Source organism: Pan paniscus, chromosome 9 (genome assembly GCF_029289425.2).
Source record: "Pan paniscus chromosome 9, NHGRI_mPanPan1-v2.0_pri, whole genome shotgun sequence".
In the NCBI taxonomy this organism is placed as follows: Eukaryota; Metazoa; Chordata; class Mammalia; order Primates; family Hominidae; genus Pan; species Pan paniscus.
Genome location: NC_073258.2, coordinates 5,371,924 through 5,396,814, shown reverse-complemented (window position 1 = coordinate 5,396,814; position 24,891 = coordinate 5,371,924). Strand labels below are relative to the sequence as shown.

At 43.4% G+C, this 24,891-nt stretch overlaps 1 protein-coding gene and 1 non-coding gene across 14 annotated transcripts in view; both read left to right on the top strand.

Annotated features, from left to right (window-relative positions):
• The window catches only part of NAP1L4 (nucleosome assembly protein 1 like 4), a 48,241-nt gene that overhangs the window by 7,190 nt on the left and 16,160 nt on the right, over nucleotides 1-24,891 (top strand). For all 13 annotated transcript variants that reach the window (XM_008969078.4, XM_063608055.1, XM_057299062.2 and 10 more), the window contains 7 exons: nucleotides 5,936-5,966; nucleotides 6,831-6,889; nucleotides 9,330-9,429; nucleotides 13,209-13,350; nucleotides 13,918-14,004; nucleotides 15,525-15,656; nucleotides 20,738-20,809. In XM_008969078.4, the coding sequence (XP_008967326.1) occupies nucleotides 5,953-5,966; nucleotides 6,831-6,889; nucleotides 9,330-9,429; nucleotides 13,209-13,350; nucleotides 13,918-14,004; nucleotides 15,525-15,656; nucleotides 20,738-20,809 (606 nt within the window). In that variant the 5' untranslated portion in view covers nucleotides 5,936-5,952. The remainder of the gene's footprint in view (nucleotides 1-5,935; nucleotides 5,967-6,830; nucleotides 6,890-9,329; nucleotides 9,430-13,208; nucleotides 13,351-13,917; nucleotides 14,005-15,524; nucleotides 15,657-20,737; nucleotides 20,810-24,891) is intronic.
• Nucleotides 21,596-21,718, top strand: LOC112441292 (small nucleolar RNA SNORA54). The gene has a single exon (XR_003029229.1). It is a non-coding gene; the product is annotated as a small nucleolar RNA SNORA54 (small nucleolar RNA).

Genomic DNA, 24,891 nt, shown 5'->3' with positions numbered 1-24,891 from the left:
ATTCTGAAACTCTGTTAGTGTTGACATTAATGTTACAAGTGGAAAATTTCACACCTGACTTCACGTGATGGATCACAGTTAAAACTTTGTTTCATGCACAAAATTATTTAAAATATTGCATAAAATTACCTTCAGTCTATGTGAATAAGATGTGTGGGAAACATGAATGAATTTCATGTTTAGATTTGGGTCCCATCCCCAAGATACCTGATCGTGTTTATACAAATATTCTAAAATCTGAAACACTTCTGGTCCCAAGCATTTCAGATAAGAGATACTCAACCTGTATAAAGGGTGCAGTGTTTAAAGTAACTTGATTTGTTGGTATCATATCAAGGAATAGATGTAGTCTATATGCATGGCAGTTACAAAAGTGAAAAGAGACCTGGCCTGCTGTTATGTACTAGGAAATTTGTCTCCATTAACAGTTTCTCAGGTAGCCACTGTCTTCTAGTTTGTGGATGATGAAACTGAGGTCCAGAGGAAGGTTATGCAGAAGAGCATGAGTGGGAATGAGTATGGGGAAGTAGACAGGGCCTGAATTGGTAGGAATGTGTATTCTGCAGAAGGTGATGGGGGACCATTGAAGTGTGTTTGTTAGTTTTTTGTTTGTTTGTTTTTTGAGACAGAGTTTCTCTCTTGTTGCCCAGGCTGGAGTGCAATGGCGAGATCTCGGCTCACTGCAACTTCTGCCTCCTGGGTTCAAGAGATTCTCCTGCCCCAGCCTCCTGAGTAGCTGAGATTACAGGCATGCGCCACCATGCCCGGCTAATTTTGTATTCTTAGTAGAGACGGGTTTCTCCGTGTTGGTCAGGCTGGTCTCGAACTACTGACCTCAGATGATCCGCTCGCCTCGGCCTCCCAAAGTACTGGGATTACAGGTGGGAGCCACCACACCTGGCCTCTGTTAAAGGGTTTTTAAATCTTCACTGACTAGGGCTGGGTTTGGGTTGCTGCTGTGGTCGTGGTGGTGAGCATAGCCAGCCATTGTAGGGTTTGTTGCCTTTTTTTTTTTTTTTTTGAGACAGGGTACTTGCTCTGTTGTCCAGGCTGGAGTTCAGTGGCGCAGTCATAGCTCACTGCAGCCGCCAGGCCTCCAACTCCTGGGCTTGAGTGTTGCTTCTGTCTCAGCCACTCAAGTAGCTGGGACCAGAGGCATCAACCACTGTGTCCAACCTCATTTTTTGTTTTTTGTTTTTTGTTTTGAGACAGTCTGACTCTGTCTCCCAGGCGGGAGTGCAGTGGTGTTATTTCAGCTTACTGCAACCTCTGCCTCCTGTGCTCAAGCGATTCTCTTGCCTCAGCCTCCTGAATTGGGACTACAGGTTCACACCACCATGCCTGGCTAATTTTGTTTTTTTTGTTGTTTTTGTAGAGACGAGGTTTCCCCATGTTGCCCAGGCTGGTCTGAAACTCCTGAGCTTCAGGTGATCTCTGATAGGGGTAGGATTTGAAACCGGGCTGTTCAGTGTGTGTCTATCTTGTTCTAGGCATTGAGTTCTGGGTTGGTTGGTTCTTTAGTCAAATTATTTTCTTTTTTATTGTGTAAATTCATTATTTTTTTTCTATCCTTGATTTAGCACCTTTTTTTTTTTCCAGAATACCGTGTTGGGTTTAACTTAACTGCCTTGTCATCTTGTTAACAAAAATTGTATTAAACAGCACATGCCGGGCTGGGCATGGTGCCTCTGTCCTATAATCCCAGCACTTTGAGAGGCTAAGGTGGGAGGATCACTTGAGGCTAGGAGTTTGAGACTGCAGTGAGCTATGATCCTGCCACTGCACTCTAGCCTGGGTAACAGAGTGAGACTGTGTGTCTCTTTAAAAAAGCACAGCCTTCACTTAAATGAAAATTGAGTGAATCATTTTATCAATGGACTCTGTTAAGTTGGAACAGGTACCATTCCATGGGAAGGTGAACCTCTTTGGCTCATGTCCTAACACAGGTGGTTTATGCTTTCAACAGATATTTATTATGCCAGGAACTGTTATGGGCTCTGGGGCTGCATAGTGAACAGCATCAAAAGGGAGTATTGTCACACTCCATTTGTAGACAAAATGGATTTCTTGGAGATGTTGCTGAACAGTAGGATTTCAACCCTGACTAAGCTGTTGCTTGTCACTTGTTCCAATAGCAGCAACAGGTTTTTTGTTTTTTTTTTTTGAGACGGAGTCTTGCTGTGTTGCCCAGGCTGGAGTGCAGTGGTGCAGTCTTTGCTCACTGCACACTCCGCCTCCTGGGTTCAAGCAGTTCTCCTGCTTCAGCCTCCCAGTTGCTGGGATTACAGGCGAGTGCCACCATGCCCAGCTAATTTTTGTATTTTTAGTAGAGACGGGGTTTTACCATGTTGGCCAGGCTGGTCTTGAACTCCTCACGTCGTGATCTGCCCGCCTTGGCCTCCCAAAGTGCTGGGATTACAGGTGTGAGCCCCCAGGCCCAGCCTAGCAGCAACAGAATCTTTAATGAGCAAGTAGCAACAGCCAGAAGTGAAGTGGTGTTGGTACTAGGGAAAGGTTAGAAGGAGTCAGATTTGAAACACAAATGCATGTTTTACTAGCCGTGTGACTTTCAATTTGGCACCTCACCTTTCCAAGCCTCAGCTTCTTTTCGTATAAACTGAGGATAGTCCCTCCCTAGTGGAGTTTCTCTTGGTATAAAATGTATGAAGTGCCTGACATGTAGGTCCCTTGCTAGTATAGGAGGTGCTGGAAATGAAGTATGTGTCTTTATGAGGTGTTACTGATAGGGTGATGACAACAAGAATCTGTCCATTAAACTGACAGTGTTAGATGTTTCCAGGTTAGTAGGCTTCTTTCAGCAATTAGTGTGTATGTGTGGGGTAAGGAAGGTGCTATGAGATACATTTCTTAGGCAATAGAGAGCTTCAATTAAGTAGCCAAATTATAGTTGATGTTATTGTGTAACTATTTTGGCAGTATGTATCAGAATCCATTCATGCTCTTTGACCCAGAAATGCTACTGTAGCGGTCCTGCTATTGCCATATAAATTAAGGATAACTGGGAGTGGGAAGCCATATAAGCCAAGATGTTCATAGAGACATTATCAAAGGTATATAACAGAAAAAAACACCTCATTCTTTAACAGCTGGTAAGTGGTGTTTTAGCTCTTAGAATGTTGTCCTTAAACAATTGTTATGAAGTCTGACTGTCTCACACCTTGCATTTAGAATATGTGAGAAGGGAACTAACCTCAGGAATACTGTGATTGCAGCAAACATGGTGGAGGAGCGTGAGTGGGAATGAGTGTGGGGAGGTAGACAGGGCCTGAATCAGTAGGAATGTGTATTCTGCAGAAGGTGACGGGGGACCATTGAAGGGTGTTTTGTTTGTTTTTGAGACGGAGTTTTGCTCTTGTTGCCCAGGCTGGAGTGCAGTGGCTTGATCTTGGCTCACGGCAACCTCTGCCTCCTGTATTCAAGCGATTCTCCTGCCTCAGCCTCCCGAGTAGCTGGGATTACAGGCATGTGCCACCATGCCCGGCTAATTTTGTATTTTTAGTAGAGACCGGGTTTCTCCATGTTGGTCAGGCTGGTCTCAAACTCCCCACTTTAGGTGATCCGCCCACCTCAGCCTCCGAAAGTGCTGGGATTACAGGTGTGAGCTACCACACCTGGCCTCCGTTAAAGGGTTTTTAAATCTTCACTGACTAGGGCTGGGTTTGGGTTGCTGCTGTGGTCGTGGTGGTGAGCATAGCCAGCCATTGTAGGGTTTATTGCCCCCCCCCCTTTTTTTTTTTTTTGAGACAGGGTACTTGCTCTGTTGTCCAGGCTGGAGTTCAGTGGCGCAGTCATAGCTCACTGCAGCCGCCAGGCCTCCAACTCCTGGGCTCGAGTGTTGCTTCTGTCTCAGCCTCTCAAGTAGCTGGGACCAGAGGTATCAACCGCTGTGTCCAGCCTCATTTTTTTTTTTTTCTTTTTGTTTTGAGACAGTCTGACTCTGTCTTCCAGGCGGGAGTGCAGTGGTGTTATTTCAGCTGACTGCAACCTCTGCCTCCTGTGCTCGAGCGATTCTCCTGCCTCAGCCTCTTGAGTAGCTGGGACTACAGGTTCACACCACCACGCCTGGCTAATTTTGTTTGTTTGTTTGTTTTTGTAGAGACGAGGTTTCCCCATGTTGCCCAGGCTGGTCTGAAACTCCTGAGCTTCAACTAATCTGCCCACCTTGGCCTCCCAAAGTGCTGGGATTATAGGCATGAACCACTGTGCCTGCTGCATTTTTTTTTCTTTTTGGTTTTCATCTTCTTCATTAAAACATAATTTTTTTGAAAAAGACAATGTGTAATATTTGTTGTATTTTGAATCTTAAAAATAGCACGTTTTATTTCTAAACAATAAAAATTTTAAAAAAGTAGTTGAGTTAAATACAGGACAGTCATAGATCATAATTAGAACTGTTTTTGTTAAATATAGAGGGTTTTTTTTGTTGTTGGTTTTACCCTAAAGCTATGTGATTCAGTGGTTTGGGCTTTGCTCAGGTACTGAAGAATGAACATTGGCCAGTTTTCAGCTGGAACAACTGTTTAGCGAGGCCCTCAGGTGTATTTCCCACATCTGAGTTTAAGGAACTTCGTAACCACACCTGTATTATTTTACATTTAAGGACCTTTTTAAGCTGTGCATTTAGCTGTTACTTTAAATGCATTTAGATTAGATTTTGAAATTGTATAGGCCAGGCATGTTGACTCACACCTGTAATCCCAACACTTTGGTAGGCTGAGGTGGGAGGATCTCTTGAGGCCAGGAGTTTGGGACTCAGCCTGGGCAACTTAGCCAGACCCTATCTCTACAAAAAATAAAATTAGCTGGGCATGGTGGCCTGCGCCTGTTGTCCCAGCTACTCAGGAGGCTGAGATGGGAGGATTGCTTGAGCCCAGTAAGTTGAGGCTGCAGTGAGCCAGGATTGCATCACTACACTGCAGGCTTGGTGACTGAGATCCTGTCTCAAAAAAAATGATAATTTTTTTTTAGTTTTATTAATATCAAGTTCTTCTATTTAAGAAGTAAATGCCCTAGAACACACCCTTAATATTCAGTTACAATGTCATCTAATTCTACCAATATAGAAATAATCATCTTTAAAAGTGGAATAATACTGAGTATATTACACAAGGTTTTTACACAAGCAATACATCCTCAGTGTAGAAGTAATGGAAGATACGGAATAAACAAATGCAATTAGAAAAAATCCCATAAGTTAATTTGAAAGTGTAAACACCAGTAAATGCTTTGACGTACTCTAAAATAGTTGGGCTATCATTAATATATGTTTGTGTTGCCAAATGTATTATAAAAAATAGGGCAAATTAGAATTAATGTTATTCTGAAGTCTGGTTATTTTAGTGCCAATAAGATAATTTTGTTTTATTTTATTTTTTTTTTTAGATGGAGTTTCACTCTTGTTGCCCAGGCTGGAGTGCAGTGGCATGATCTCCGCTCACTGCAACCTCCGCCTCCTGGGTTCAAGTGATTCTTCTGCCTCAGCCTCCTGAGTAGCGGGGATTACAGGCGTGCGCCACCACGCTCAGCTAATTTTGTATTTTTAGTAGACATGGGGTTTTACCATGTTGGTCAGGCCGGTCTCGAACTCCTGAGCTCAAGTGATCCACCCACCTTGGCCTCCCAAAGTGCTTGGATTACAGGCGTGAACCACCGCGCCAGGCCGAGAAATTTTTTTATGAGTAAAGTTTGTGTGTGATGAAATGCACAGATCTGAAGTGTATAGTTTAATGAGCTTTAACAAGTGTATATACTCAGGTAACCTCAGTCAAGATCTAGAACATTTTCATCACTCTAGAAAGTTCCCTCCTGTCCCTTCTAGTGGACTCCGTCCCACAGACAACCGTTGTTTAAAAAGTATATTGAACAAATATTTTTGCTTATGAATATAATTGTTACAACTCTTTTTAATTTATAGGGGATAAAAACATTCAGATGGCAGATCACAGGTAAGCCAAAGTGCACTTTGTTTATTGGAGTTTAAAATTCAATTGGTGAGCAACAGGCAAGCCATATTTCAATAAATATTAGAATCAAAGTTAAATGCATTTCAGAGTCTAGCTGATGGCTCATTTCTTGTATATGTATTTGAGCACGTAAAGAAATTACTTCCGACATGAACAGTGCCTCAGACATTGATACTACAGATCTTTTATGGAAAGCAATCGTTTTGTTCTCCTTGCTTTAACACCCCTGGGGTGAAGTCAGGTAATTTTGACACTCTCCTAACAGTCTGTAGTTGTCAGTGATCAAGTGGAAGATTTTGTTTTGTGGATTGAGGGTTACTTTTAGTTGTGTATATTATTTGATGTTTATTTTTTGTGAGGGAGGTGTGTCCAGGCATCTTTAAAAACTGTTTCATGGCTCATTTTACACTTGTTGTGGCTAATTTTACAAAGCCACTTTGGGCACTGTCTTAACTTGGTAAGACTGCCTTGCTCTGATCACATGAGCAGCTGACCAAACAGTAACATGTTCGTTGGTTGATGGGTTTGGTTTGAGGGCTGGGAGCAGATTTTTTGAGGAAAGAAGCTGTAGAAATGAGAGCTAAGAAGCTTTGGCTAAGGTTGGAAATAAGAACTTTGTAGGGCTTTATGTTTGGGAGAGGAGAGGGGATGTTAACGTAGTAGAATATTTTTATAGCAGAGAGGACAGCCTCTGAGATAACATGCACATGGGTAGTTTTCTTCTGCCCAAATCTGATGTCACTGTAGAGATACCTCTTAATATATTGAATAAGAAACATGTCCATTTGTGCTATGTCTTTGGAACTTTCTTTACAGTAATACTTTTTAAACATACTGTTGTTTTAGTTTTTCAGATGGGGTTCCTTCAGATTCCGTGGAAGCTGCTAAAAATGCAAGTAACACAGGTCAGTCCACTGCACATGGAGAGTTTGCATCCAGTATGGGGAATGTTCCTCTCTCTGGAAACATTTATTAATGCAAGTAAAGGATTCCTGTACTGCAGTGGTTTTAGGAAAGCTAGAGTAATTAAAATGAAAAATCAGTATCTCATTAACAAAAGATGTATTTATTATAGGAATTCAGACTCTACAGTAGTAAAGAGAGTAATAGTACAGTCTACCTTCTTGTAGCTACTATCACTGAGCTTTAGTATTGATTAACAAATGACCAGTCTTTTTTCTTATTTTTGAGATGGAGCCTTGCTGTGTTACCCAGGCTGGTCTTGGACTCCTGGGCTCAAGCAGTTTCCTGCTGCAGCCTCCCAGGTAGTTGGGGCTACAGGCACAGACCACTGCTCCTGGCCATTTTTTTTTTTTTTAAGTCTATACCCTTTACTTTCCTTCCTTTGGAAAGCAAATCCTAGGAATGTCATTTTGTTCATAAATTCACAGATGTGATATTTTTCCACCATTAAAAAAACTATATCTGTACTCCCCACTCCCTCCAAACTGTTTGAAAGCAAGTGGTGGATATCTATTTTCCTAAAACAATTCTACAATGTCATTACCAAGAAACTTAACACTGGAGCAATACCATTCTCTAATAGACAGTCATGCTCCTGTTTCCCTGGTTTTCTCAGCAATTTTTACCCCACGCCCGAATCTAGCACGTATTCAAGGATCATGCGTTTTGTTTTGTTCTAGAGTCATCTCCCTACCTTTTGCATCTTTTATTAATACATCAACATATCAGCGCTCTGGGCCACTGTTGTCTTATAGAATGCTCACAGTCTGGATTTGCCCAGTCGTTTCTTCCTGATGAGATTCAGGGTAAACATTTTGGCAAGAAGGGCACACAGGTAACATGATGCAGTGGTCGTTAGTTCCGGAGGCACAGGGTGTTAGCTCGGCACCTGCCCAAGGACACTGAGATTGATGATGAAGACAGTGCCTGCCAGACTTCTCTGTTACCAAGGTCCTTTCACCTTGGAAGCAATCTGTCAGGCACGTGTAGATATCCTCTTCCTCTTCAGCAAACTTTCACACGGAGGTTTTAGCACCCATTCATATGTGTTTGTATATGCATGTAGTATTTATATACTACACATGTGTACACAGTTTTATATATACAAATTACATACCTTAAATACACTTCATGTGCTTCATGTTAGTGGTTGTGTTTGCAGTTCTATTATAAATGTTTAAAATTGAGTGCCTGCTTGGTGTGTTTGACTTACCCACATCATGGGAGAATACTCGGGATGGGAGAATACTCGGGATGGGAGAATACTCGGGTATGTACTGGCTCTAAGCAAGGGAAGGGCGCTGGGTTTGGATTTCTGTATTGTGTCATTAATAGGGAGATTGTTAAGAGTCTGTGTCATGAGCCAGATGTCTGCCACTTCATAGTCACAACTGGGTAAAAGGACAGTCACTACCTTGTCAGGATCTCATTCATTGGTTTATTGGGAAATGGGCTTATAAATACAAACAGCTCGGTACTGTGAGCTCACTACACATGTATGTTAGCCCTAAGTGGGGTGGAATGGTCAGAAGTGCTTCCTGGAGGGAGGTGGGTTTGGGCAGAAGGACATTCAAGGCAGAGGCAAGTAGCACATGCAAAGAAAACTTAGGGAACAGTGCTGGCAGGGAGCTAGTGAGCCTTGGGCTCTCCTGGACTGTGAAGTCTGTGGCACCACAGTGAGCAGGGGAGCTAGTGGATGCTCTTTTACTTTGAGGAACTGATCTCATCTCTGTTCGTGGCTTCTGGACACCACCATGGGACTTGGGGGTAGACCATGTGAACTTACATTAATGATGTCCTCAGTTGTTGAAGTCTGGGGCTTAAACAGCCACAGTCCTGGTGAGAGCCAGGACTCTCTAGGTATTTATTCAGTAAATTTGTAACTACCCATCAGGTGATTAACCCAGAGTGTTAAATGCTCTTTTTTTTTTTTTTTTTTTTTTTTTTTTTTGAGACGGAGTCTCGCTCTGTCGCCCAGGCTGGACTGCAGTGGCGCGATCTCGGCTCACTGCAAGCTCCGCCTCCCGGGTTCACGCCATTCTCCTGCCTCAGCCTCCCGAGTAGCTGGGACTACAGGCGCCCGCTACCACGCCCGGCTAATTTTTTGTATTTTTAGTAGAGACGGGGTTTCACCGTGTTAGCCAGGATGGTCTCGATCTCCTGACCTCGTGATCCACCCGCCTCGGCCTCCCAAAGTTAAATGCTCTTAAAATAAATTTTAATTATTTTCAAAACACGTTTAAGAAGTCACTGGTGTATGTATTTAGAAATTAGTAGATGTAAATCTAGGCAAAGCTAAGTAGATATGTTACTGATTTTTGACTCTTGGCTATTGTGTGTGGTGGGCATATTTTAAATATGTTTGGTCTTAACTCTTCATAGAAAAGCTCACAGATCAGGTGATGCAGAATCCTCGAGTTCTGGCAGCTTTACAGGAGCGACTTGACAATGTCCCTCACACCCCTTCCAGCTACATCGAAACGTAAGTGTGCTGTGAATAGGGTCTCATGCAATTTGGAGAAACAAAAGGAAAATAAAGGAAAAACCACTTTTCAGTTCCTCAGAACAGGAATAAATGTTTTTTTCATTCCAAGACATTGTCTATGAGAGACAGGCACTGGGATATGAGAGGAGTGACCCTACCCGGTGCCTAGGCTCAGTTTGCCTGGTGGATGGAGTAGCGTGACGTGTCAGTTCTGATAGGAAGTGCACAGTGCCATCCTGTGGAGGGCTAGAGGACTTCACAGATCATCCGAGTTGGAGAGGACAGCTGGTGGCTCCTAAGTTAAACTAAGAGAACCACTCCTTCCTGACTTACCACATGAGCCTGTGACACCAACACCTTAAAAAAAAAAAACTGGGCATAGTGCTGCATGCCTATGAGTTTTCACTACCCTCCAGCCTGGGTGACAGTGAGACTGTCTTTAAGAAAAAAAAAAAGATGGGGTCTCACTGTATTGCCTAGGCTGGTTTTGAACTCATGGCCTCAATTGGTTCTCCTGCCTCAGCCTCTCAAAATGCTGGGATAACGGGTGAGCTACCGCGCCTGGCAGACACCTTTGCTTTCTTAAGAGAGGCCTATGTGCTAGATGTATTGCACTATGAAAATGATAAGGGTGGTGATCTTAGAATCCTAGGATGGCTCTTGTCAGGACCTCTTACTTCCGGAAGGAATTTTTGGTTTTTGAGTTGGAGTCTCACTGTTGTTCAGGCTGGAGTGCAGTGGCATGTAATAGTTCATTGTAACCTTGAACTCCTGAGCTCAAGTAATCCTTCTACCTCAGCCTCCAGAGTAGTTGAAACTATAGGCATGCACCACCATGCATGGCAATTTTTTTTTTTTTTTTTAAAGGGATGAGCTGTTACTGGGCTTCCATCTATAATTGGGTCAGGGCTTGGTCTCCCAGGAGGCCCCACCTTCCAGCTGGTTTCCCCAGTCAGGACTGCCAGGGCTATTACGACAAGAAGGGGACATTTATTTTTTATTTTTATTTTTTGAGACAGACTCTTGCTCTGTCATCCAGGCTGGAGTGCACCTTCCGCCTCCTGGGTTCAAGTGATTCTCCTGCCTCAGCCTCCTGAGTAGCTGGAATTGCAGGTGCGCGCCACCACTCCCAGCTAGTTTTTTGTAGTTTTATTTATTTCACTGCACGTTCTGGAGTAGATGTGCTGAGTGTTCAGGTTTGTTACATAGGTATACATGTGCCATGGTGATTTGCTGCACGTTTTTTTTGTTTTGTGTTGTTTTGGTTTTTTTTTTTTTTTTTGTATTTTTAGTAGAGACAGGGATTTGCCATGTTGGGCAGGCTGATCTCCAACTCCTGACCTCAGGTGATCTGCCCACCTTGGCCTCCCAAAGTGCTGGGATTATAGGCATGAGCCACTGCGCCTGGCCTAGAAGGTGACATTCAGAGTTTGCTTTGCCCATTTAGAAGCTTCTCAGAGATTACTTAGTGGGCAAGGTGTTTTGATGTTATTTTTTTTTGCAGACTAGATTGATGGGATGGGGTGATGCTGAGTGGGAGTGGCAAGAATTGAGAATGAGTAATGGTTTCTAGTTTTCTCGCTTCAGAAACTGGGTTGTTGGGGTGGCATTCTGTGAGAGGAACTGCTTGAGTGGGATCAAGTTTATGTGGGACTAGAAGTGGTTCCATATTAGCCATATTGCAGGAAAAGTGCCTGCAGAGGGCTGGGTGTAGTTGGTATGAATGATTGAAGGACTGTTGGGGGCACACTAGGGTCCAGTTTGTTTAACATCCTTTGTCTAAATGATGAGTTAATGGGTGCAGCACACCAACATGGCACATGTATACGTATGTAACAAACCTGCACGTTGTGCATTTGTACCCTAAAACTTAAAGTATAATTTAAAAAAAAATCCTTTGTCATTTTACTTCAGTTGGAAAGCTTCAAAAATTAAACTAATTTAAAATTGTATAATTAGCCAGGCATGGTAGCTCACACCTGTAATCCTAGCACTTTGGGAGGCCGAGGCAGGCAGATTGCTTGAGCTCAGGAGTTCGACACCAGCCTGGGCAACATGGTCAAACCCCATCTCTACAGGATGCAAAAAAATTAGCTGGGCATGGTGATGTGCCCCTGTAGTCCAGCTATTCAGGATGCTGAGGTGGGAGTATCATTTGAGCCCAGAAAGTTGAGGCTACAGTGAGCCGAGATCGCACCACTGCACTGCAGCCTGGGCAACAGAGTGAGATCCTGTCACAATAAATGAATGAATGAATGACCAGTGCAGAAAAGGGGTAAAAATGGCAGTGGGAGTCTACCATTTTGTTAAATTCTTTCTGCTTTTCCCTTTTTCTCATCTACTACTAGCAGTAGTTCTAGAATGTTAAGCATTATTTGTGAGTCTTTGCTTAAACTAAGGACCTTTAGCTTGAGGTAGCTGTGGTTATATTTCACCCAGGAGAGTGGTCCTTTGGGATGCAAGGCAGTTGTTCTAATACCTCCCAGACCAGTGATATGTGTGTGGGACTTGCCTACTGCTCTGTGCTGTCTGTTGTTGGAGGGTAAGTCAAGTGCTTAGACTTGAAGACTCTGATTGTGTGAATGAGTATTCAAGATGCAGGACCCAGGGCCCTGCCCCAGGTAGATTATTTGGGTCTATGATGAGGCCAGGAATCTCCTGTTCAGTCCACATGATTGTGACCAGGGGCTTCGTTTTGAACAAATAGTTTTGATGGGTTAAACAAGGATTTTTCTTCTGATTTATAAAAGTTATACATACCAACTATTTTTTAAAACATAGAACAGAATTGAAAGGCAAACGCATAGTTGACCTGACTCTCCAGGACAAAGTTGTGTTGCCTGTGGTCTGTGTTTCTCAGATTTTTTCCTCCGGTGTGTTAACAAGTGTGGACTCCCACGTGGCATTCCTGGACAGTGTGATTATGAATAGGCCATATTTGAATGCTGTTGCACTTGCATTGTCCAGTTTTTCACTTGTACAGATCTATCGACGGACACTCCAGCATAAATACTTGATTAGGATAAATTTTTTTTTTTCCTTTTGGTAAGTTAGGGTCTTGCTCTGTTTCCCAGGCTGGAGTGCAGTAGCGCAATCATAGCTCCCTGCTGCCTTGACCTCGCAGACTCAAGTGATCCTCCCACCTCACCCTCCTGAGTAGCTGGGACTACAGGCGCACACCATCATGCCTGGCTAATTTTTTAACATTTTTTTGTAGAGAGAGGTCTTGCTGTATTGCTCAGGCTGGTCTTGGAGTCCTGCCCTCAAGCAATCCTACCTTGGCCTCCCAGAGTGGTGGGATTACAGGCATGAGCCACTGCGCCCAGCCTTAAGGATAAATTCTTAGAAATAGAATTACTGGGTCCAAAGAACATTTTCAATATTTCTGCCCTTCAGAAAGATGAGTCAGTTAGAGGGCTTCTTGGCCCTTAGCCTTGTAAAACCTAGGTGTTTTGTTTTGGTTTTTAATTGCCAATTTGGTAAGGAAAAGCTGAGTGTTCTTTAATGTTTGCATTCTTTTGGATTATTTTATGAAATTGAATCTTTCTTCATGTTTGACAATTTGTGTTTTTTCTTTTGTGAATTATTTTTTCTGCTTCCTCCTGTATCCTTTTTTTCCTATTGGGGTATTTGTCCTTTTCTTAATTTTTAAGAGGTCTTGTTCATAGTAAGGATGTTGATTCCATGTTAACCTAAATTTATTTTAATAAAATTGAGAAGCATGCTGCTTTATTTTGCAGGCATGAGGATGTTGTATTTCTTACTCCCTTTTTTAGTTTACCTAAAGCAGTAAAAAGAAGAATTAATGCATTGAAACAACTTCAGGTGAGATGTGCTCACATAGAAGCCAAGTTCTATGAAGAGGTACATGACTTGGAAAGAAAGTATGCAGCGCTATACCAGCCTCTCTTTGACAAGGTAAGGAGCTCTGTTAATTTAATATACAGATAGTTTTCAGCTTACGAAGGTGTTAGGTTCCGATAAACCCATTATAAGTTGACAACATCTAGGGTAAGAACGCATCTAACCTGCCAAACATAGCTTAGTCTAGACTACCTTAAACAAGCTCAGAACGCTTACATTAGCCTGCAGTCAGGCAAAATCATCTTCCACAAAGCCTATTTTATAATAAAGTGCTGAGTATCTCGCATAATGTATTGAACCCTACACAGAGAGAGGAACACAGTGTGGCTGTATTGGTTCCCAAAGTGTGATGGCTTCTGCACCATCAGGAAGTTGAAAATCTTTAGCTGAACCATTGGAAATCGGGGACTATCTTTATTTTACATCTTTAGGTGAAACATCCAGGTTTACCCAGGGAATCATTTAATATTTTTCTTTGAACCCTAAAATTTAGAATCTTAAAATAAGTTATAAAAATATCCAGTTTTCAAAGTCTTTTAGTAGACATTATTTATAAATTTAACTCTTGAGTTCCTAAGTAAGCTAATAACATAATTCTAATAAGGTCTCATTTTTATGTAGAGAAGAGAATTTATCACCGGCGATGTTGAACCAACAGATGCGGAATCGGAATGGCACAGTGAAAATGAAGAGGAAGAGAAATTGGCTGTAAGTCTTTAGAAACATGTGACTCATGTTCTGTTTTAATACTGTTAAAAATAAGCATTTTTTAATGATTTTTAATGACTAGTAAACTTATGTGCTTGTAACAGTAGGTGCTGCTGCATCATTAGGTTGGCTTTAGATTCCTTTCTGATATGGATCTAGCATCTGACACAGTACTGTCAGTTAATAGGAGTAAGATGTAGTGCCACCTCAGTTATCTGTGGACAGGAGCATATTGAAATAAGGGATCAGACCAACAAAGATTAAAACATCAGAGAAAGCAAAGATCAACAAGAGATGCCCCTGTGTTCTCAGCCACTGGAAGATTGGGGGAGTTGTGAGGGGAGTGCCTTCCTGCTCAGTGGCATGGACTAGCTTGCCCCCTGAGAGGTGCTCAGCCAGTGGATTGGTTGCGGATGGTGGTTGTGGTGTGGCCATCAGTCACCTGCTCACAGCCTTTTTCTAGTGACTGGTCCCATTCCAGTGCTGTGAAAACTCCCAGTGTACCATGGATTAACTTTGTCAGCCTGATTTTATGTTTGGGAGACAAGTAACTTTTATCCTATAACTAACTTTTTGCAGGTTTTTTTTTTTTTTTGAGGTATATGATAATTTTGGTAGCCATATGTGTTTTTGATGCTTTTAAAATATGTAGAACCTGGCCTAATTGAAGCCATGGCTGTGGATTAATACAGTTGTGAATCAGTTTCTAACAGCTCAAGGGAAATCTGCCTTTGCTGATTTAAAAGGCCTTTCATTTCAAGATCATTTCATCATAACAATCCCATTTGGCAAGGCATTCAGAATTTCCCATAGTTCCATTTAGTGTTGTGTTTCACCTCCCTTGGTCTACCTTTTCCCTGGGGCCTGACTCCCCTTCATTTTGCCATGTAGCCTTTCTGGTCACTTTCTGATGCTTGCATGGTGTCTGAACCGGCATTTATAGCCACTTCCTTAAAAGCTGGATAAGTTGCTGAGCACTTTCTTGCTGCAGATACTGCTGCAGCAAATTTTTTTTTTTTTTTTACTTCAACTTAGCACCCCACAAATTTTAACAAGAGGTCAGATTATTAGTCCAAGTGAACTTATTTATCCTTGCACTGGACTTTTTTTGCCCAGTGATAGATGTTCTGCATATTTGCATTGCATCTCCTTAAGGTTGATGTACAGTCTTTGCATCTGCATTTGTGATGATGATTGTCTCAGGATGGCACCTCACAGAGCTAGCACTGGATGGCCTTTCCCAGCGTTGGTGGCACTTTGTCATCTCTTTAGTTTCTTCGCCTTTGATGTGAAATCATATGGAATTCCGTGTGGATGTAATGACTTGAATGCTTTTTCCTCAGAAGCATCTGAAAAAGTGGCCCAGTGAGTGGTTTGGAGTGGTTTGGAGGTGCAGACTTTAAAAGAAAGGTGTTTGATGGGAGATAATACAGGATTCGGAAATGATATTCTACGTTAAGCCACTGCATTATTTGTAAATTTGTATTTTTGTTACCTATTTTGCATCTTTTTTTTTTTAGGGAGACATGAAAAATAAAGTAGTCGTAACAGAAAAAGAAGCAGCAACAGCTGAAGAGCCAAATCCCAAAGGAATTCCAGAGTTCTGGTTTACCATCTTTAGAAATGTAGATATGCTAAGTGAATTAGTCCAGGTAAGCACATTTCTATCTTGTAGAGAGATTATGTGGTAGTCTTCTAACATTACTTATCTATGGCATTTTTTAAGCACTAAACTGGGCATTGAAAGATTGTTCATAGTGGGTGGAAGGGCACTTTCTCTGACCAGGACCTCAGATGAGCAGTCCTGATCTCACAGTGAATGGTTTATTCACAGTGGGGCTTCCATGCTGTCTTTTGCAGTTCTTGGTGGAAAGCTGGGCACGTCAGCCTGATCCAAAACTTTCAAATCAGTTCCTTTTACCTCTTGTAAAGGTCTGTTGTCTCACCTGTGGGAAAGCCTATGAATAGATTCCAGAGCCCATCTCTGTCTTACTGTGGTGTGAGTGCGCAGGAAAGGGTGAGGGCAGGAGACCAGAGTAGAATGAATTTTGAAGGGATGAGCTGTGTGTGTGTGTGTGTGTGTGTGTGTGTGTGTGTGTGTTTGTGTACACACATCTCAGTGAATTTTTGAACAAGTTGCTAATATTTTCTGATCATTTCTCTTGAAAAAGTGTCTATTTTTTTAAAAAAAGAGGCCAGGCATGGTGGCTCATGTCTGTAGTCCCAGCACTTTGGGAGGTCAAGGTAGGCAGATCGTTTGAGACCAGCCTGGGCAGCATGGCGAAATCCCATCTCTACAAAAAATAGAAAAGTTAGCTGGGCGTTGTGGTGTGTGCCTGTGGTCCCAGGTACTTGGGAGGCTGAGGCAGGAGGATCACCTGAGCCGAGGAGGTTGAGGCTGTGGTGAGCTGTGATCACGGTGCTGCACTCCATCCTGGTGGGTGACAGAGACCCTGTCTCAAAAAAAAAAAAAAACAAAAGACAACACAACAGCAAAACCCAACCACCATTTCTGATTTTGTCTTGCCTTGACATTTCACTTTCTGTAGTGAAATGATGAACCAATTAAAAGGTAACAAATTTGGTTTTCCCTGAAATGAGTTATAATAGAAGTTTCTAGAACAGAGAAACAAATCTTGCCTTAAGTCTCACTGACTGACTTGCTGTCAGTTTTTATTGCTCCAGCGTCCCCGGAAACAGCACGTCTGCATTCAGACTTGCTCAGGACAGCTGCAGGCTCTGCTTGTGTGGGCAGAGTGCTTCTCCCATCACAGAGCATAGGCACTGTGCGTTGCAAACTGCTATATTGTAATTTGCACAGGATTTTACAGCTACGGTTTTTAATGGTTTTCACAAATGTATCACATTGCTGCCTCTGCTACCTCCCTTGTTTAATGCTTGTCCTGTGTCCTAAGCCAAAACTTGAGAAAAGATGGAAAGAATGATGTATTTCTTATTCTCCTTCCAGACCAGAAAGCATCTAAAATAGAACAGCCTTGGTTTTTCCTGATCTGAGCTTCCTTTTCATATGAAAAGGTGGAATTTAAGAAGACTAGACCATACTTTTAAAAGAATGCCATGCACCAGAATTTCATTGGAAAAATTAAGTAATGTCTACCAGAGCCGTAGTCTCACCCTGTGTATTACAATCACCTGAGCAGCTTTGAAAACTAAATAGCAAAAACTAAATGCCTCATCTGTCACCATGGCACTGAGAGTTTTGAGGTGGTTTTAGGAACTCTAATGTGCACCCTGAGAGTTGAAAATCTCCATGGCAGGGAGCAGGTGGAAAGACTAGCTCTTAGTTCGTTCTTCTCAGACTTCGGGGGGCATGGGGAGTGGCCATGGCAGTGCGGATTCTGGTTCTGTGGGGCTGTCTGGCTCATGGGCCCTGGGGTGATTCTTGCACTGCAGGGTTGGAGCATCTTCACGTGGGATTGGGGGTGCAGTGATAACAGGGTTTGGGAGCTAGAGTTAGGTGACTTGAGTGAGTTTTGGTGTCCCCTTCTGTGCGTGTGGCCACCTGGTTATGGCATTGGGGTCACTGGCCATGGATAGTGCTGCCTTGGGTTTTGTGAGCACAGTGAGGCATTTGGCCACATTTTAAATGGGGTGTCCCTTCTCATTCTCCCAGCACCTCTGTATTAGTGTCAGTGCTTCAGCATTTCAGCCATGAAGTGTCTTTTGTTGCTTTTTGTTTTAACAGCTTTAAAAAGATATGCAGGGGTTGATAGAGTACTCATTTAATATGCAGAGAATGAGGAAATGTTATTTGTACTGTTTGTAACCTCATAGCAGGTAATGGTAGCATATTCTATTTTGATTTTTTTTTTAACAATATTTTCTTTTTTTTTTTTTTTTTTAACGGAGTCTCGCTCTGTCGCCCAGGCTGGAGTGCAGTGGCGTGATCTTGGCTCACTGTAAGCTCCACCTCCTGGGTTCACGCCATTCTCCTGCCTCAGCCTCCCGAGTAGCTGGGACTACAGGCATCCGCCACCACGCCTGGCTAATTTTTTTATTTTTAGTAGAGACGGGGTTTCACTGTGTTAGCCAGGATGGTCTCGGTCTGCTGACCTCATCATCCGCCTGCCTTGGCCTCCCAAAGTGCTGGGATTACAGGCGTGAGCCACCGTGCCCTGCCAACAGTTGTTTTTTAATGTCTGGTTTTGAAGTCTGCCATTTCTGAGAGAAGCCCTTTCATTTTTAAGGGACATGGTCTTGCTATGATGATGCCCAGCCTAGAGGTCAGTGGCTTTTCATAGGCACAGTCAGGACACTGCTGTCTCAGTCTCCTGGCCTCAAGGGGTCCTCCCGAGTAGCTGGGACTGTAGATGTGCGCCACTATGCCCAGCTCATTTTGGTCAAATATTAAATTCCAAAGACGGATTAACTCTGAGTCCCTTTGTTCTAAATTTGGGGATAGTTGAAATATATTTCTGCAAGTAGAGTGGAAAATTTGAGATGGCGGCTTTAGGATCTGAGTGCGATGCCTCCAGTGTTGTGCCTTTGCTTCCTGAGTCTGAGCGTCTGCCAGTGTGGGGCATTACCTTATATTTGCCCTGGACATTTAAAGTTTTGACCCACAGGGTACATGGCTGCTTGAGGAAATTAGAACATAATGGTTATTTTATGAAGTTTGGGAAAACATGAGTGGGCACTGCGTCTTTGAGTGGGATGAGTTTGAAGTCCCAGTGCCATCTCTGGAAAGCATGCTGGTGGAAGTGCTCATCTTGGTGATCTAGAGCCAGCGCATGCTTCTGTGGGTGGCACGCGCAGCATTGGAGACTGAACATCGCATGCAGGTGTGGCCCATTTCACAACTGCCTTTGGGTTACTTTTTGTCTAGATACTTGCAGGTATCTTTTTGTTGCTGTTTTTGTTTTGTTTTATGTCAGAAGAGTTGAAAATTAGGACTCAACGGAAAATCAGGCACAGAAAGGGGGGAAATACCTCACGTTCACACTCATGTGGGAGCTACAGAAACTGCTCACCGAAGCAGAGAATTGTTGATAAAGGCTAAGAGGGAGAGAGAGGGGAGGATAAATAGGGAGAGGTCTGTTGAGAGGTGTGTTATCAGATACAGAGTGACTGCTAGATTGGAGGAGTAAGTTCTGGTGTGTTGTAGCACTGTAGGGTGAATGTGGCTAACGATAATTTAGTGCGTGTTTTCAGAAAGCTAGAGGACGGGTTTTGAATGTTCAAAAATAAATGTTTGAGGTGATGGTCCTGATTTATTACACATTGTATACGTGCATCAAAATGTCACTGTGTCCCATAAATAGTACAATTATTACATACAACTAAAAAAGAGAAAAAATGATTTAAGAAAAACTTAACGCAACTTCAAGACATTTTGAGATTCAGTGCCCAGACTTGGGGGGTAAAGAAGTGACCGCCATGTTACAGATGAAGCGCCTGCTGCCACTGCGTGTTTCTGAGGATTCAGGTCTTCCCACTCCTCTTCTGACTTTCCTCACTGGGACTTTCTAAGCTGACAGGTATTGGCAAAATGAGTTTAAAGAAATATCACTTGTAAAATGATACAGACACGGATAAGAATTGTACGCTCTTCCATGATGCCCACTCTTCCATGGTGCCCGCAAGTTGGATCTCAGACACGCTCTGTGTAAGTGTTCTTAAAGAAGTAACCGTGTGTGGCCGGGCGCGGTGGCTCACGCCTGTAATCCCAGCACTTTGGGAGGCCGAGGTGGGTGGATCACAAGGTCAGGAGATCGAGACCATCCTGGCTAACACGGTGAAACCCCGTCTCTACTAAAAATACAAAAAATTAGCCGGGCATGGTTGGCGGGTGCCTGTAGTCCCAGCTACTCGGGAGGCTGAGTCCGGAAGGCGGAGCTTGCAGTGACCAAGATCACACCATTGCACTCCAGTCTGGGCAACAGAGCCAGACTCCGTCTCAAAAAAAATAAAGAAGTGACCATGTGTATTGTGAGTTTTGGATACAGTGATGAGCCACATAACACATTTTGGTCACAACAGACTGCATATAGGATGGCGGTCCTGTAAGATTATGATACCATATTCTTACTGTACCTTCTCTGTGTTTAGATACACAAATAATTACCATCACCAGCTGCTTCCAGTATTCAGTACAGTCCCATGCTGTTCAGGTTTGCAGCGTAGGAGCAATAGTGGATAGTAGGCTGCATTATCGAGGTTTGTGTAAATATGCTCTGATGAACGCACGCCGAATTGCCTAACAATGTGTTTCTCAGGAGGTGCCCCCATTGTTAAGCCATGCACAACTTTATTGCCACAGGTGGGGAAGCTGGCTGCCAAGGCCGTAGCCGATCTAGCCTTCTCTTCTGACTTCCAGGCTTCTGCTCTGTCTCCTCAGAGAGGCTGAGGACCAACAGTCTTGGTTGGTAGCATTTCTGATCTCTGTGTGCAGTGGCAGCTGGTGGCAGGAAAGCAGTGAAGGCCCTTGCCCCAGTATTGCAGGCAGGCGGGTGTCAGTGGCACTGCCCTTTGCTGGCAGTGGCAGCCACCGTTGCTCCACACTAGGGAAAGGGGACACCTTGGTGCTGCTTCTCTATGACAGGGAGTTGGTGAATAAGTCTGGGTTTCTTCCTGGTAGTTATTACTTGACAAGGACAGAATTCCAATAGGGCTAGTTATGCAACATCTGGGAGCCTCTGCAACCATGACTCTTCGGGAGAGATGTGTTGTTTTTTTAAAAGCCTGTTGGAATTTTTTTTCTCTTTTTGATTAGGAATATGATGAACCAATCTTGAAACACCTGCAGGATATTAAAGTGAAATTTTCTGACCCTGGACAGCCTATGGTGAGTACTGACTTGACCTTCTGGTTGGCATCAGACAGGGTCAGTCCACAAAGATGGAAGAACTTGGAGCCAGGGGCAAGAAACCCACAAAACCCACACCCAGCCACTCATCTGCTGGGCAGCCCTGGGCGAGACTGCTCTCCAAGAGTTAGACTGAGTACCGCATTGTGTGTTTGCTCCCTGAGTTCGATGGGGATCCCATTGCCTTTCTGTGTCATGCTTGGCACTGTAGTCGTGAGTCTGTGCTGGATGATTTGACAGTGATGCAGACCATGTGATGCCCCAGACCCTGCAGCCAGGTGGGCACCAATGCAGGAGTCAGGCTGCAACTCCTGGGCTGTAGTGGTGCTGTCCACTGTGCCAGGCCTCAGTCTTGTAGTTTGTTTGTTTACTCTGTTGGGTGGAGATGATACCATTCTTTTCCCAAGTGTCTCTGAAGTTTGCATGCATCTAATGTATATGTTTAACGTTTAAAAAGATGGGAGCTATGTACACATAATGATCGGCACTTATTCAGAAATCTGAACCTACTAGGTTTTACCCTAAAAAAAAAAGCGCAAATAAGACTGAAAAATGTTTTCCTGCTCTTTGATTTGTCCTGAAACACATCTTTACAATATGCTTGCTATGGCATATCATTGCACTAGTAATGTTAGTGGCATGGATCAGCCTGCCAGTTGGTAAGATAAGCTTGACTAGGTCAGCCCTTACTTTTATCTGAGGAACCATATGCTCATCTTCAAATGGCCTTGCCAGACTGTCTCATCCCAGCCTGGTTCTCCCAGGGAGCACTGTTCGTAACCCGTTAGCCTGGCTGTAGCTAATGGGTTCCATTCCGGTGCAATAGCATTTCCAGCGACACATGACTGACTGACTGGTGGCTTTCAGTTTCAGGTCTTGGAGACAAATGCTGCATGACAGGCTGTGGGTTAGGGATCTTGGGTGTGGGTGATGGTGGTAGGGACCTGGGGCCAGTCACCAGTATCTTCCTTCCTCCCCATCTCAGCACTGGGGCCTGGGCTAATGGATGAGGGCCACTAGGAGTGGGATTTCTTCACTGCAAGTGCTGCAAGTAATGCCTGGGGCAGCAGCAGGGGTGGGCAGTGGATGTACCTGTATCTGTCTCTTCTACTTTTTCCTATCTGTTTTCCACTATGGAAGGTGACATTCAGGTGTCCCTCTCTAGGTGGGGCCCTGGGAGCTGGGAGTGATGCCTGCTCACCAGCTGGGGGCTGCCCTCCAGAGGAGATGCCCCATCTTCCTTGCCCCATGTGGGTTATAGCAGGTCCTTCTTCCTGGGCTTGCATCACTTCTGTTTAGACTTTATCACAGGGCCCCCAGGAGCCGCCTGGGCACGTCTACCTAGTTTGCCCTCATTGGTGTGCATTCTCTTCCCCATGGTGTGAGCGTGTGGTGCTTTAAGTTTCTGTGCGTTTTTTCCTTGTACTTCTTTCTTACCTGTGATTCATCCAGACGCAATTAACTTTTTTTCCCTTTTGGGTCAGTTCCTTTTTTTTCCCTTTCTTTTTTCTCCTTTTCTTTTCTTCCTTTTTTTTCTTTTTTCTTTTTTTTTTTTTTTTTTTGAGACCGAGTCTCACTCTGTTACCAGGCTGGAGTGCAGTGATATGATCTCGGCTCACTGCAACCTCTGCCTCCCGGATTCAAGCGATTCTCCTGCCTCAGCCTCCCGAGTAGCTGGGACTACAGGCACGCACCACCACGCCCAGCTAATTTTTGTATTTTTAGTAGAGACGTGGTTTCACCATGTTGGCCAGGATGGTCTCAATCTCTTGACCTCGTGATCCACCCGCCTCAGCCTCCCAAAGTGCTGGGATTACAGGCATGAGCCACCACACCTGGCCTCTTTTTTCTTATTGGACACCTGTTTGATGATTTCCTAGGTCAATTTTCTTTCTTTCTTAGCCTGTCATCTTATTTTTCTCCATCTCATTGTGACTCATAGACTAGAGCTCTGGTTATGGTAGACTGTGGACCAGTAATTTTTTTTTTCTTTTTACTTCCCTATTATAAAAGTCATATGTAGAAAATACAGGCAAGTGTAAAGAACACTATACAAATCTGTCTTCTAAAAGTAAATCTCAGCAGCTTAGTGAATTTCCCCATACTCTTTTTCCTTTGTAAAATTATTATGAAGCATCTAATGCATTTTAAGTTATAAAGATAAATGAAAATTCAAAATGAGTCTTGACTGGTGTTTTTGCAGCATGCCTCATTCCCTTCCCTTGAGCGCTTGCCTACCTGGATACACAGTGCACACGTGTGCCACACAGCTCCTGCCACACCACATGGTGTGTGCACAGTGTCACCCTGCTGCCACATCACACAGGCTTGGCTGGGGGGGGAATAGTTGTTACTGCAGCCATCGGCTATAAAACAGTTTAACATTCCCCTACATGCACCACCTCCCCCATTGTAAATTGTTGCATTATGATCAGTATACTTGAACCCAAATTTGTGTTAAATTAAATGTTTGATGGTTTCCTTAGTTTAGATTCCTTTCAGTGTACTTACCAGTCAAAGAAGATGAAGCTTTAGAAGGCCCAAAGGTCGTTCAGTTGGGATTACAGACATGAGCCACTCAGGCCCTGCCTAATTTTGCATTTCTTTAGTTGCTTGTAAGATTGAGCATGGTTAGCATATTTATGGCTTACCTGGCTGTGGTGCGTGTGTGAATGAAGCAGTCTTATTTTCAAGCCACTTTTCATTTGGGCAGTTAAACAGTTTCTTGAATCATCTTCAGTTGTCTTTGGGTTACTCTTGACTGAACAAAGGCAGAGGGGAGAGAAAAAAGGAAAATAGGAAGAAATATGAATCTATCTATAGAAAAGTAGGCTGGGTGTGGTAGCTCATGCCTGTAATCCCAGCACTTTAGGAGGCCAAGGTGGGAGGATTGCTTGAGCCCAGGAGTTTGAGACCAGCCTGGGCAACATAGGGAGAACTGGTCTTTAAAAGAGAAAGTAAAAAGGAGGGGAAAAAATGAGTAGGACATGGTGAAGGACCACAAGTCTAATAGTACTATTTGTTTTATTGGGGCCACCCCGTGCGCTGGGTTGGTTGTCCACACTGTGGTCACAGCCTTAAACAGTTCTGGAATCATAGCAGTCTCTCCATTGGTTGGCTACTTGTCTTCCCTCTTTATGTTGTTTTTTTTTTTTTTTTTTTTTTTTTTTTTTTTTTTTTTTTAAGCCGTGGAGGGTTGGGAGAGAAATAGGCATTTTATTTGATGCTGATTCCCTGTAGCTGCCTCTTCCTTTCCTTGTGATTTTTGCCAGGCAGGTGACTGGCCTTTCGTTTGTGTGGTTCATCTGCAGTGCCCTACCCCCTTCCTTTGCTCTTGCCAAGGCCAGTGGAGAGCTCTTAGCCAGATCCTGCTGTCATCCCTTCTAGAAACCGACTAGACTGTCTCCTTGATCCTGACTTCCTAAGCCCTCATGCCCCGCCTCCTCCTCCACCTTTCTTTGAAAGTTGTTTTTTCACTTCTCCTTTGTGCAAGTGGTTTGTTTGAATGTATAAACTTTTTTTGCTGTATATATATTTTTAGTCCTCTTAATTTCCCCTCCGTTGATGGTTTTACCATTACAATGAAAATGGAAACAGCTAACATTTAGCCAGCCTTGCCCATAAACCCGGCTCTAAGTGATACAGATTAACCATCAAGGCAGCTCCTAGAGAAGGGAGAGAGTTATTTCCAGTGTACAGATGAGGAAACTAAAGCACGGAGACGTTGAGTAGCTTCCGCGAGTTGCCTAGCAGTGTAGGCAGAGATGGGATTTGAATCCAGGCTGTCTGAGCGTAGAACTGGTCTTGTAAACTGTCTATAAATTACTCAACCAAGCGCATCTTCCATGTTTTTCTTCTATAAATAGGGATGAGGTCAGTGTCTTTGCACATATCGATGCATCCATCCAGGTATTTTTCTCAAATAGAACAAATTCCTCAAAATAGAATTACTGAGTCAGGGAATATGCCTTTTAATTTATTTATTTTTTTTGATATTGCCAAATTGTCCTTCATAAAATCTGTCGACAGTATATGAGTGTGCTCAGTACCCCAAAATCCTG